Raw genomic sequence first — 13,714 nt, 5'->3', positions numbered from 1 at the left:
GAACACGGATAAAAGGTAGTTACCCTCCTAATTCATTTTCCCTTTGAGTTACCGGTTAACACAAGTATTAGCTAGTAATATTGGTGTAATTTAAACAGTTAAAACAAATTACTTGCTTTATTATGTACAAAAAAGAAGAAGTTACTAATATGTGAACACGGATAAAAGGTAATTACCTTCCTAAGTCATTTTCCATATATATATATATATATATATATATATATATATATATATATATATATATATATATATATATATATATATATATATTCCAAAACTTATTGTGAAATATAGTGTTTATAACAATAAATTCTCAAAAACTATCAACTATCAAGCCAATCTCCCAAAGCAATTTAAAAATATATAGAGAGAAAAGAAAGGCACAAGTTATTCGTGATATATATCTGTTGGGTCCAAACGCCGTGTCTATGACTAACGTGGCACGTGTACCGTATGTTCTCTGTCGTACCCGCCCCTTCTATCAATCATCTTCTTCCACACACACCAACCTCCTCTTCAAATCAATCAGCATCACCGACCTCTCTGATTCCATCTATATATTCTAAAGCCTGAGATCCCTGCTGCGTGAACTTCATTGGAAGCTCTTTGAACTATAATTATTGATCGACTGATTGTAGAGATGTCATCCATGGTAAAGCTTCCTTCCTCCAGTGATAACAATAATAGTCGTGACGATGGTCACGAACAGCTAGATTTTCTCCATTCGACGACGGTCGCCGCCGCCAATCTCTCCCTTTCACCGGACGCGTTTCTCGGAGCTGCTGCCGCTCTAAAAGAGCTGGTATTTTGTTTATTTTTTTTTTTCAATACATTCTCATTTTGCGAAATTGCTGCTATATACGTGTCGATCGGTGATTTTCGAATACAAAGCTGAAAACATTTCAAATGTTAGTGAGATCTAGAATTTTTTTAAACTAGGAGATTGCTGTATATCGGAGTAATGGTGTAGGTTAGGTAATACGTCGACCGGCGGAGCATGTTAGCAGTTAGCACTGATTGATTTCGCTGTATGTGCAAATGATGCACAGGTAGTGGAGGCGACGTGGACGGAAGCGTACGGCGGAGGTGGTGAAATCGTGGATCCGACGGTTTACACCGGTCTGTTAGGGACAGCGATCACCTGCTTGCGGTTCTATGAAGCTACTGGTAGTCGCGAGGATTTGCAATTATCTGCTAGAATCGTCCGTGCTTGTGCTGCTGCAGTAGCTAATACTTCCACTAGGTAAACCATCTTATCTACTAATAAATAATCATCAATTGTATCGATGGATTTGCCAGATTTCAAGCAAAATTTTTCCATTATTAGTAGTTCCGATAATGAAATTAAACCTACTTTTTTGTAAACTAAATAAAAGCAGCTACACGACGTTTTTGTGTGGAAGAGGAGGAATTTATGCATTGGGTGCAGTGATCGCTAATCATTGTGGAGACGTTAACAAACGCAACTTTTACCTTGCCGAATTTTTGGAGGTATTTTTTTAATTCAATTCACCATCGAAATAATATTTCTGCTATTCGTAGTTTCTATGCCTAAACGAAACCCTAATTTACGTGTATAATTACATAACATATCTAGTTATATTTCTTATATCTTCACGAATCTAGTGATATTTTACATCTAGGTAGCCATTCGTTTCTTGCGTAAACCCTAATTTATTTATCAAGGCTCATGGTTGGTGTCATTGCCTATCTTTATCAGCCAAATCGGAAAGAGAAGTGTTAAAAAATAAGAAAAAAAATCTTTCTATAGACGCACATGTGAATATTTTAGGACGCTATTTTTGCAGTGGATAAGGACGTTCCAACTCATATAATGCACTAATTTAAGTGGAAATAAAATATAAGTATTCACAATCTTTGGTTGTGGTCCGAATCAAGTATGTGGACACAGTGTTCCAACAAACACCTAGTGATTCACTTTATCCACAATGGTAGTACGTGGGTCCATCGTTTAACTCATATAATATTTATGGGTAGAGGGTCATGCCTAGATATTTAAAGATTAAATGATGCCTTCTGTCTGTCCTATAATTATTTAATGGTTGACAACTCATTGGACATCTCCTTGAAACTAAATTAGGTGCTATTTTTTTAATTTAATGGACAATATACGACTATTTTCAACCAAACACCAAAACTCGTTTCTTACACTTTTAGATACATCCAACCTAAACACCATTTCTTATATTATTTCGGTGGGGAATAGTGAAATACCAAAATTTGTATTTTATTTATATATATAATGATATATTAATATTATATTAAGTTAGATTTGATAATAATCTATGGAAAACTATTTGAATGTATAAGTTTGTAATATATTCTAGTTGGCGCAAGAGAGAGCTCTTCCGGTGGGGCCCAGGGAAGGCGGGTTTGGGATGTCGTACGATCTTCTACATGGGCGTGCAGGATTCTTGTGGGCCGCGTTGTTTATAAACAAACATATCGGCCCAGAAACCATATCATCCAATCTCCTCAACCCTATAGTTGAGGCTGTAATTGCAGGAGGACGTGCAGGTGCGTCTGATCACGCCCTCTGCCCCTTGATGTACAGATGGCACGGGACCCGATATTGGGGTGCGGCCCACGGACTCGCTGGCATATTACACGTCTTACTTCACTTCCCCTTATCCGAAGAAGACACGGAAGATGTAAAAAAGACGTTAAGATACATGATGAGTAAGAGGTTCCCTCAGGGTAACTACCCTTCTAGCGAAGGCAACCCGAGGAGTAATTTGGTCCAGTGGTCCCATGGTGCAGGCGGCATGGCCATTACCCTTTGTAAAGCCGCCCAGGTTTGTACAACCATCTGGTTCTATATATGTTGGAGTCTCTTCCCTCTCATCCAAAAGATTCTATATATCTAACATGGTATCAGAGCCAACGTCTTGGTTTAGTCTGACTTTTCTTCTGATCAGGTGTTCCCGCAAGAGCGGGAGTTTCGGGATGCGGCAATTGAGGCGGGGGAAGTGGTGTGGAAGAGCGGGCTGTTGGAGAAAGCGGGGCTTGCTGACGGGGCGTCTGGGAACGCGTATGTGTTTTTGGCTCTGTTTCGTCTTACGGGAGATGTTATATATGAAGATAGAGCAAAGGCGTTTGGTGGGTTTTTATATGGGAATATTGGGAAGTTAAAAAATAATGCAAATTCTCATGGACATGGTTTTTCGCTTTTTCAAGGACTTGCTGGAGCGGCTTGTTTGTGGTCTGATTTATACAGACCAGAGGATTCGAGGTTTCCTGGATTTGAGATTTAGATGTGTTTTAATTTAATGTGATGGAGATTGTCATGAAGCAAGGTACCACGGACCTAGGGGGTGTTGTGTATATATAGTATGTTTCTCTCCCTAAGGTTATGATTCTCATGTTAACAATTGAGAAATCATTGTAAGGGTGTAAGCACTTGCAGCAAGAAGCCGATGTGTATGGTTGGAGTGTTGGAACTTTGTTGAAAATGACGTGTGACGTGGATTTGGTTTATTTAAGGTACATGTACACGTGATACAGTTAATTTTATGCAATTGATAATCCTTACGTGATGAAAATGAGCTAATGCATATTAAAATGAACTTGGTATTAATAATTAATCTATATTGTTGTATGTATTGTTTGTTCTAGTCTTGGGCCCGATGTATAGTCCCATATCTCAGTCTGGTTTGGCCCATGTTATATTCTTGTCACTTTATTTGGCGCATGTGAAATTTTTGATTTTCATGGTATTAGAGCCCATTTCTAATGACCAAATTCCTCTTTTTTTCTCATTCCAATTTCCAATATCCCTTCAGAAGCCGGTCCTAGGCCTTGTTCCATCGGCCTTAGGTAACAAACCTCTCCCAACCGGGCCGAGATCATTGGGCCTAAGATTAGAAAAAAAAAAAAAATGGAAATACAAAATTTGCTCGATGACACAGTTGACATTAAATTCACCATCAATATCTAATATAACTTAAAATCCTTGTCCTATTAAAGTATTAGATCTAGGTGGTAATCTACCAATGATCAAATACTGACAGTTGTCATCACTCATTGTTCACAAGAAAAAGCAGTTTGCATTTATCATCCATATGTTATCGCAAGCATGTCATAAATTTGCAAAACTGCGTTCTTGTCTAAACTAAACACAATAATATCATCAAAATGGCATACAACAAAACTATGTCTTCCATAACAATTGACAAATTCCAATATTAAAAATAACATGTAGGTAGATTTGAAAAAGTCGAAATTGTGTTGATAGAATTTCCTTATCATGCAACAATTCAGCCGCAAATATAACAAAAAAAATAAAGAAAGTGTGTCATCACCAATTATGTAAGCAAGGTCCACGCGTGGGCGCAACCACCGGGTGGGCGTACTGCCTTGTAGGGATTTTGCCCCATCACCATTTTTTATTAAAGAAAATCATGTATTTTGGCTTTTGCATGCACCATGCGCCCAACCATAAAAAAAAAAAAAGACACGACTTGTAGTCTTGCACAATTAATAACTTTATATTGATTTTTTATTTAATAGTTGGTAGCTTTTACTACTTGTATATCAGTTAGGAGTTATTAAAGATGTACTTTTAATTGTTAAGGTTTATTTATGGTGAACATGTTAAACAGAATTAGTATCTGTTAAAATCACTTATATGTCAATCTATACTTGTTAGTATTCAATCTTTAAGCAAAAGTTTGTCAAATCAATTAGTTATTGTAATTGTTAAGTGACGGTAGTTAATAGTTACATATGATTTGTTAAAAATCAAAATTTGATTGATAATATTTACTAATTAAAAGTAATCATTTGGGGACTTTTGCTTGTCATGAGATGACCTACACATTTTATATGGTCATGTAAATGGACCAAAACATTATACATGTTCATATTCCGAAAACAAATTTCTAATTTTCAGCCTATACGGATGTATTCTTAACACCTATATAAGGGTAATTAAAGGATAAGCATGACTAATTAGTTTTTCATTCGTTGACTATCCTGCTTAATTACCAATTCTTCAGTATTCTTTGACTTTCTGAATACTTGCGAGAGCATTTTGGGGGTAATATGATATGCAAACAAAGTCGAGTACATTGTATTTGAACTCAAGCCCACCTATGACATCGTACTTTCATTTTCATGTACCATGTGACGTTATATACAATCGTAAAACAATACCCGGTTCAAAACAAAACATATATAAATAGACAATATATCTAACAACTTAATGTATACAACTCTTATAGGCATAAATATAAATATAAATCATATCATCTAAATCATCAAAATGTAAATATATTACGTCCCACAATAAGAAATGATAAATTACAATTGCAAAAAAATAATAATAATCTGTCTATACTTCATAAGAGGTGAACAAACTCCTTCTGTACCGAGCTTTTTGTATCAAGAATCCTTTGAACCACCATAAGGCCCGTAATATAAAGCAACTTTTTTCCATCCAGCGGTTGTGTATCCACTAAATCCACTTGAATGATGCGTCGTCGTTTCTGCAATCGCTATAAACATACACACAATTTAACTCATTACAACCAAAAAACCAAAAAAAAACTATAATCATAAAATCTGAAATCACAATTAAACAATCAAACTACATACCTAGTTCTTTACCCTCTTCTTTTTCTTTACCCTGCTCTTTTTCTTTACCCTGTTCCTTTTCTTTTTCTTTACTCTGTTCTTTTTCTTTACTCTGTTCTTTGCTCTGTTCTTTTTCTTTTCCATGTTCTTTAGGCGTTTCTGAGCCTTCTTTTTTACTGGTTTGTTTTCCGACGATAAGTTCTCCGATCTTCTTAAACAGCTTCTTACGGCTGTAGTAGCTCCTATCATCTCCATCTTCCGTATGACCATGGCTATGGCTATGCCCACTACTACCGGCGTTCTCGCCTTCCTCCCCTTGACCCACCCCACCTGCATCCGTATAAATCGACGAAGCTCGCCGGTGCTCCGGTTTAAACTTCGGCGTCTGCGGCTCTGATTTAGGCGAAGCCGACATGTCAAAAATCGAACCTTTCAACGCCTCCGCCTTCTCCGGATCATCACCTACAGCGATATCAGCAACTGTTTCGTCTTCGAAGTTGTTGAAAACGTCGTCGTCTTTGTTGAACGCTTTCAGGTCGTCGAAATCGAAGCTGAATGTCTGCCGTGGTGTTCCTCTTCCGTCGTAATGATCTTCGTAGAGACACGAAAGCGGGGAGTCGAAATCGTCGTTGTGTTCTTTTTCGTCGTAGAATTTTTCAGCTTCTGCTTTTGCAGCTAATAATCTCTTGAACTCTTTCACGTTTTCACGAGCTGCGACTTCGTTGATTCGTAATCGTTCGTTTTCCTTTGTGAGGAAATGTAATGCGTCTTCTTTTTCTGCTAGTAAGTCTTTGAGTTCTGAATTTTCCGATCGAGCGATGTTGGAGGCTTCTTTAGCGACGTTTGATTCGTTTAGGGCTTGTTTGAGAATGTCTCGAAGCTTGAAAGCTTCTTCTCTCGCGATTCGTGCTGTGTTTTCGGCGGAGACTAGGGCTTCTTTCAGCCGGTTGTTTTCGTGTTTAGCGGCGGCGGATTCTTCATCGGATTTTTTTATACAAGTTATGAATCCCATTTCTTTTGATGACCATGTGAGATAAGATTCCTCAGATTCCACTCGTAATCGATCGTATTCTTCCCTTTGTATCTCGAGTTCTTCCGTTAATCGCTCGACTTCTGAGCTCAAATCGGTTACTTTCGCTTCTGTTGATCTTAGTTTTTCGTTTGTCATACTTGCTTCTGTCGCTACTTCTTGTAATGCAGATGCTAAACCATCCATCGCCTTCTTGCTTTTCTCCTCGCCTTCCATTGCATGTTTTACTTCGTTCTTCAGCTTTGCGATTTCTTCTTTTAATGCTATTGTCTCCATTGATGCTTGGTTTTGAATTTGATTTTGATTTTGATTTTGATTTTGCTTTTGATTTTGATTATGATTGTAATTGTAATTACCTTTTGATGTGTTGTTGTTGCCACCATTCTCGAGCCTCTCGTAAAGTGAAGCAACTTCAAGTTTCGATTCTTCTAAATCCATTTTAGTTTGCATAATTTCTTGCGTTTGAAACATCAGCGACTCCAACATTTTTGATTCCGATTGCTTTGCTTTTTCCACCTGATCTTCCAATTCCTGCATCTGTTTTTTGCTTTCATCCTTAACTGTGGCCAATTCCTTTTTCAATTGTTCTAAATATTTATCCCTTTCTGCCAATTTAGCCTCAAACGCCTTTGACAACCCTGCATTAACCTCCGTAATGAGCCGGTTTTTTTCTCGTTCTGCTTCATTTAATCTCGCTTTTGTGTTCTTCAACTCCTCCTCTAAATCGGTTACTTGCTTTTGCATCATTGCAGCCTTAACAATCCGATTCTACGCAACAAAAACACAAATCATCATCATCGTCGTCAGATATACACAGAAATTTAACCTAATTACACAAAATTTTAACAATTTTATATACCTCTGATAAACTAATTGACTTGCGATCAACGGAAACGACGGCTTCTTTAGCGACTTGTGAAGCAAGAGCATCTCCCCTACAAATCTTCGATCCGGAAATGCTTCTAATGAGAAAGGATTGATGCTTCTTTTGCCCGAATTCCAAATAACCAGATCTAAAAATCAACGATATTTATCATAAATCAAGGATAGAGACGACGAAATTTACACGTAACGTATGATGATGATACAGAGACAGAAATTTGGATGAGTTAGTACCTGGATTTGGAACGTAACATTGTGGAAGATTAGGCGCTGTCAAAATTCGACTATTTCTGGAAACCGATGAAAAATCGGAGAGAAAATGGTTGAAATCCGGTGGGTTTGAAGGGGTCCGAGGTTGGCGGGTACTCGATACAGACACTCACTTTGAATCAAATACTACAAAGGAATTCAGGGGAAATTGACAAATGGGGAAAAGAAAACACCTAAGCCTACATGGAAATTAATTGACTCAATCTTATATTTCTATTCTTTACCCTTGACTTTTCTATTTGTCCTTTTGTTCTTTGTTTTTTGTTTTACAACCTAAAAAGGTTATTTGCAAAAGGGTAAGGTGTTATTATTATTTTATTAATTCATATGATATATTTTTCAATCATTAAATACAATAGACTTTTTTTTCTCATTTTACATAAATCCAACTGTTTAAAATTAGAAACTTATTGAAAATTAGCATGTAACTATGTTAACTTTTTACAATAAACGTGTTCGATAAAACTAATTAGAAGCTTGTAGCTGGTAACTATTAGTTGGTAGTTTAAAATTGTAGCTTTATTTGTATATAAGTGTTCGTAAAATAGTTGGAACCTTGGAAATATGTAAAATTACATAAATATTATTCATTGTAATCTTATAAATTTGTTATAATATAAATGAACTTTTGTGAAATGTTATCTGAAGTAGTTTTTAGATTATTAGTTTTTTTGTTTAAAACTCAAAGTTAGAAATTTTCAAAAGCTCTATGTCAAAAATGTCCAATATTATTAAAAATTAAAAGTATTGATTTCTTAAAATAAATAAGCTAAAATATATGTTGTATTGAATAATAAATTGTTGAATGTATTTTTACTTTCACGTGAATTCAAATAGAGTTCAAAACAAACGGAAATGATGTTTAATGTCTACTAAAGATCTCAAGAATACAAATATCAATTTATATAAATATATGAAACCCGATAAAAACTCTAAATCTGATTAGGGTAGCAGTCTTGTTTTCCGAAAAATACAAAAATAAAAGACATAAAGGGTAGAAGGTGTTGTATTATCATGTAATAGTATATGAGGGGTAGTTCTGATAAGTTTGAGTAACTTTAAGGGGTTTAGTGTACATAACCGTTATAAATGCTAAAGTAATTAATTGGCGTATGCAAGGGGGGTGTGACCGTGTCCTACGGCCGGCCAACATTTTCACAGGGATGTGTGAAATTGGTCAACGCTCATAATTTGGGCTCGGTCATCAATTTGGGCTTTTGAGTGTTTAGTCAAGAGAACCAAATGCGTAAATTTCTTATATTGTTCTAGACTCTAGAGAGTGCGGTTTTTTTTATAAGGTTAAATTCTATAAAAGCTATTATAGTTTGGATTAATTAATTTAATCATTGAAAATATTTTATGATTTAATTTTGAGATTTTGATTTCAAAAAAAAAAAAAAGAAAAAAAAACAGTAATCTTTAAATATTATTAAAAAAAGCTTTAATTCTACACCGAAAGAATCAAGATCATTGATTGGATTTCAATCCTATATTTTCCACAATTTGATTATTTGCTACATCATGTTTATCAATCAGTTTATTTTTGTCCACAAATTTTATAAAATGTATGTTACATTTTAAATTTAGAATTTTATTAATGGTAATTAAATTTCACCAAAAGTAAGATGGATTTTATAAATTCTACTAATGATAATTAAATCTCACAAAAAATGAATTAAATTATGAATTTTATTAATGACAATTAAATCTCAATAAAAATAAAATGAAAAAAATACCCCGCTCCACCCCTCATTACCAGTTGCCCTACGTTCTTTCATTCCTTTCTTTACATGAATTATCTAACCTAAGTTTTGTAGTGAAGAAGAAAATAAAGGGAAAAAGAAATATAATATATGTGGGCTCCAATCTATGTGGATTAGTCTTGTATTTAATCATCATGGAAGAATGATGATAATATATAGATAAATTTTGTTGGATTCTACTTTAATTTGATCGTAGTTTAGATCGATTTTGGGCACGTTTTAGAATATGTTTCTTTTATTCAGTTTCAACTATAAAGTTACAATCCACAAAACCTTTCGATTTAAGTTTAAATCCATACTGCTTACGTTTTCTGGATTCGTTTCGATTTTTGTTCTTATGATCTATATTTATTGATTTTGTTTTTTTAAGTTATATGCATTTGGAGAGCAAAATGATGGACATAGCAACACCACAACCTCTCATCCATTATTTCGATTTGAAAGATTGTCCACTAGGTAGTGAATTTGTATATGTTGATATATATATATATATATATATATATATATATATATATATATATATATATATATATATATATATATATATATATATATATATATATATATATATATATATATATATACTAGTCGTCTACCCGCGCAAAGCGGCGGGGTAAAATAATTTCTAAAAATTTTATTTGGAGGACCTGATATAGTTAGGTTTTGTTATTTGTTTCCTTTTTAGAAACATGTTATTCCAATGAGTCAATGAACATTAACAAATATAATTTATGATTAGACTATATATATATATATATATATATATATATATATATATATATATATATATATATATATATATATATATATATATAAAATGTACATTGTTATTTTAAGTTAAATATAAAAAGCACCTTGTTGTTTTTAGTTAAAAATAAAAATACATTACTCTTTTGCTATAAAAATATGTTGTTGTTTGGTGATAAAAAAATATTTTGTTTTTTTTAGGTTAAAATAAAAGAAAATTTTTGTTTTGGATTAAATGTTAGTATTTTACTATTTTTGTTTAAAAATAACAATATATTTTTTTGATTAAAAATAAAAATATAATGTTGTTTTGGATTTACAATTAAAAGTATTTGTATATAGAGACATCTACAAATAGTTTCATTTCTATGAATAATTTTTTTTCGATCAATATTTACATTTTGACGATTAGGGCTGGTGATCTGGAGGGGGTATAGAGGGTTTGCAGCAAAATTTGAAGGACATTGGACCAGACCTAGAACTGGACTGGACCGGTACTGGTTTTATATAGTTGGGTAAGTTGTCGGTTCTTGGATTGTTAATTTTTCGGTACCAATTTTACATACCCACGCAAAATGCCGATGAAGAGTAGTTGTCAAAATAAATAGAATTGACCATGTCAATTATAAAATAAATAGATTAGTTGTCAAAATTGTTTTCTTTTAAGCAAGAAAACCATATTGCATTTTTATATATAATAATTCCACTTTCCCTTGTGACCTGTGTGCTTCAAAGTTGTTTAACATACAACTTTATCACAAGTCTTTTAAATAAATACAAAAGTCATCAACAGAAAAATGCTTATATATTATCAAAACAAAGTCATCCATGCGACCGTTGCATGTAATATATTTCTTGCAACATAAATCAATCCATTTTTACCTGCAAAGGCCAAAAAAATAGAATTTGTTCAACCCCACAAGAAGTAAAGGCAATATATGTAAAGACGGAATAAGTAAAAACAACACACACACACACACACAAGAAGCAAGGGAGATGTATTAGAGATAAAAGTTAAAAATAACAAGTAACTGAACATCAATAACAACAAAAATAACATCAAAGGATGTAAGGGTGGATATAGAGTTTGATTAACTGTTGAAACCTGGATAATACTTCCTATTGCAAGTCTCGGGCTAAATGTTACCACTCAAATTAACACATTGCCATTACCAAAAATGAAAAATAACAAAAAAAAAAAAAAAAAAAAAAAAAAAAAAAAAACAATTTCAAGATCATACCTCCATCACTCCCTTCTTCCTCTTCTGCGTAGTTCAAACCATTTAAAGAAACATGGTTGGAACTATTAAATATATGTATAGTTATTAGGCTGAATGAAACATTTTTATGACATTTTTGGTAAAAACTAGATAGTAATACACAAATAAGGAGCAATTTCTCTTTTCTCCTTACCTTTGAAGCCATTCTGAAAAATGTTCTTCAATCCTGCAAAATATGAACTGAGAAAAACAAATAATTATCAACTAATTAATATAAATTAATTCTTTTAAAAAAAACTAATATAAAAAATACACAATTAAGAGAAACATTAAATAGTGATGAGGTTCTGAATCCTTATAAGCATTCTCTTTACCAAAATATAAAAAAGAAATCAAGTATTATATTATCAAACCTCATGGGTTGAACCTTTCTACAAGTTGGGGCATTCCTTAAGATCCATCCACCCCAAAATGGCAATATCGAACTAAAAACTAAATGAAATGAAAAAAAATATTACCTTTCTAAGAGATTGAAGAAAATTAGTATGTTGAACAAATGTAAGGCATAAAGACCATTTATAGATTATGTTTATTATACTTTGTAAGCCACTTCATTCTTCTTCCTCATTTTTCTGTTTGTATTATCTCAAAAAGATAAAATGTAGTAAGAATCCGACATAAAAGAAGGAAAACATATAAAATGCACAAAAAAAGAACCTTGTACCTTGGAGTTGTCAAATCAAACCTTCATCAGACATGTTTCGGCAAAAATCTCAAAAGAAAATGTGGGGAAATCTAAAAAAAAAGTTAAAAATGTACTCTAAAAAATTTGAAGATTGAAAATGAAGCACAATAAAAAACATTTATGAAGAACCCTATGCTAATGGTTACTTTCATTTTTTAGATAATACTTGAAAATATCCCACAATCAAACAATGTTTATGAAGATTAAACGGGAAGCACTATCAAAGTTTTACAGATAGTTACCTTTGCCAGTTTAGATGATTATCACCTATCCTTGCAAAAACCAAACCCAACAACAAAAAACTTCAATTTTATTGTCTTCAGGAAGCCAAATCACCAAAATATTGTTATAATGCCCAACATAAATGAAGTATTTAAGAGAAAAAAATACCAAATTAATATACCTAGATCGTGGGTTTAGGGTTATTGTCATTGTGAAGCTTGAGTAACAGCAACGAGTGGAGACTAAAAATCAGATATAAGTCTATAACATATAAGTATATAACCTGGTACGATGATAAGAAACATATCTGGAGAAAAAACCCACGAAGAAAAAAGAATACATTAAACTACATCATGAAATTGAATCTTACCAGATATCGTTAAAAAGTTCCAGGTTGGTTCCCTTTAGATCCATACATAGCTCTGCTGCATCCTCTCATCAACCCCGTTCTCTTTTCTCTTTTATTTGCTTGATATTTCTTTTCTTTCATGTTTTTTGTTCAGCCCTAACACAAATAGAGACTATCTGGGAAATAGGACGACGACGAAGCTCGTGGAGGTGGTAGTGACTGGCGGTGAGAGTGTCGGCTGACAGTCAGCGATTTTAGGGCTAGTAGAGGTTAGGAGATCTATGTTTAGAGAGTGAAATGTAATGGATAGTTAAAAAAAACTGAAACATGCCAGATACGAGGAAGGAGGATCAACATGAAAGATATTTGCCTGCATTTTAGGGATTCAAAAAGGCGGGGTCAAAATTTCCGACGGAGGTAGGACAATGGTGGTGGTGAAGGAGATGAGGTATGGCACTGGCTGATGATCTTTAGGGTTATTCTAGAGAGCATAATGAGCATTTGGGGGAGGAGAAAAAGCATGAAGCAGGTAGATAAAAGGTTATTGTCGATTCAAATTTGTAATTCCCAGGTTAAATGAATAGAGGAGGATATGAAATATGATTTCAAAATATCAAATTTGAAACCGTGTTTGAGAGCATGAATATATTCAGTTTTGGGGATTTAATGATCACAACATTCAGCAGTTTTTTATGGGTTTCAAACTACAAATCAGTCCGATAAAATAGGAATTCAAACAAAAAAAAGTGAAGTCAAAATCAAGACTCGATCAAAATCAAATATGTTGCATTGGCAGGTTGTATATTCAACTTAAAGGCCTGGATCATTTCAAATTTAATATTATTTTATTGATGGTTATTTGTACTATGTGTTTAACGATTTGTACGTTTT

General features: G+C 33.5%; 2 protein-coding genes across 2 annotated transcripts; one reads left to right on the top strand and one right to left on the bottom strand.

Moving 5' to 3' along the window:
* The first annotated feature begins 390 nt into the window (after positions 1 to 390).
* Positions 391 to 3,563, top strand: GCL1 (GCR2-like 1). Its single transcript, XM_078980218.1, has 5 exons — positions 391 to 802; positions 1,050 to 1,243; positions 1,380 to 1,491; positions 2,349 to 2,816; positions 2,940 to 3,563. The coding sequence occupies exons 1-5, from the start codon at positions 641 to 643 to the stop codon at positions 3,273 to 3,275; spliced, it is 1,272 nt and encodes a 423-aa protein (XP_078836344.1). The 5' UTR covers positions 391 to 640; the 3' UTR covers positions 3,276 to 3,563.
* Positions 3,564 to 5,252: 1,689 nt separating this feature from the next.
* On the bottom strand, positions 5,253 to 7,929 carry LOC145031624 (Myosin heavy chain-related protein). Its single transcript, XM_078980217.1, has 4 exons — positions 7,742 to 7,929; positions 7,485 to 7,638; positions 5,617 to 7,393; positions 5,253 to 5,516 (listed from the first exon to the last, which is right to left on the bottom strand). The coding sequence occupies exons 1-4, from the start codon at positions 7,759 to 7,761 to the stop codon at positions 5,404 to 5,406; spliced, it is 2,064 nt and encodes a 687-aa protein (XP_078836343.1). The 5' UTR covers positions 7,762 to 7,929; the 3' UTR covers positions 5,253 to 5,403.
* Between the last annotated feature and the right edge of the window lie 5,785 nt (positions 7,930 to 13,714).

Source organism: Lactuca saligna, chromosome 2 (genome assembly GCF_052625555.1).
Source record: "Lactuca saligna cultivar CGN05327 chromosome 2, ASM5262555v1, whole genome shotgun sequence".
Lineage (NCBI taxonomy): Eukaryota > Viridiplantae > Streptophyta > Magnoliopsida > Asterales > Asteraceae > Lactuca > Lactuca saligna.
The sequence above is the reverse complement of the archived record's forward strand: the minus strand, read 5'-3'. Positions and strand labels throughout refer to the sequence as shown.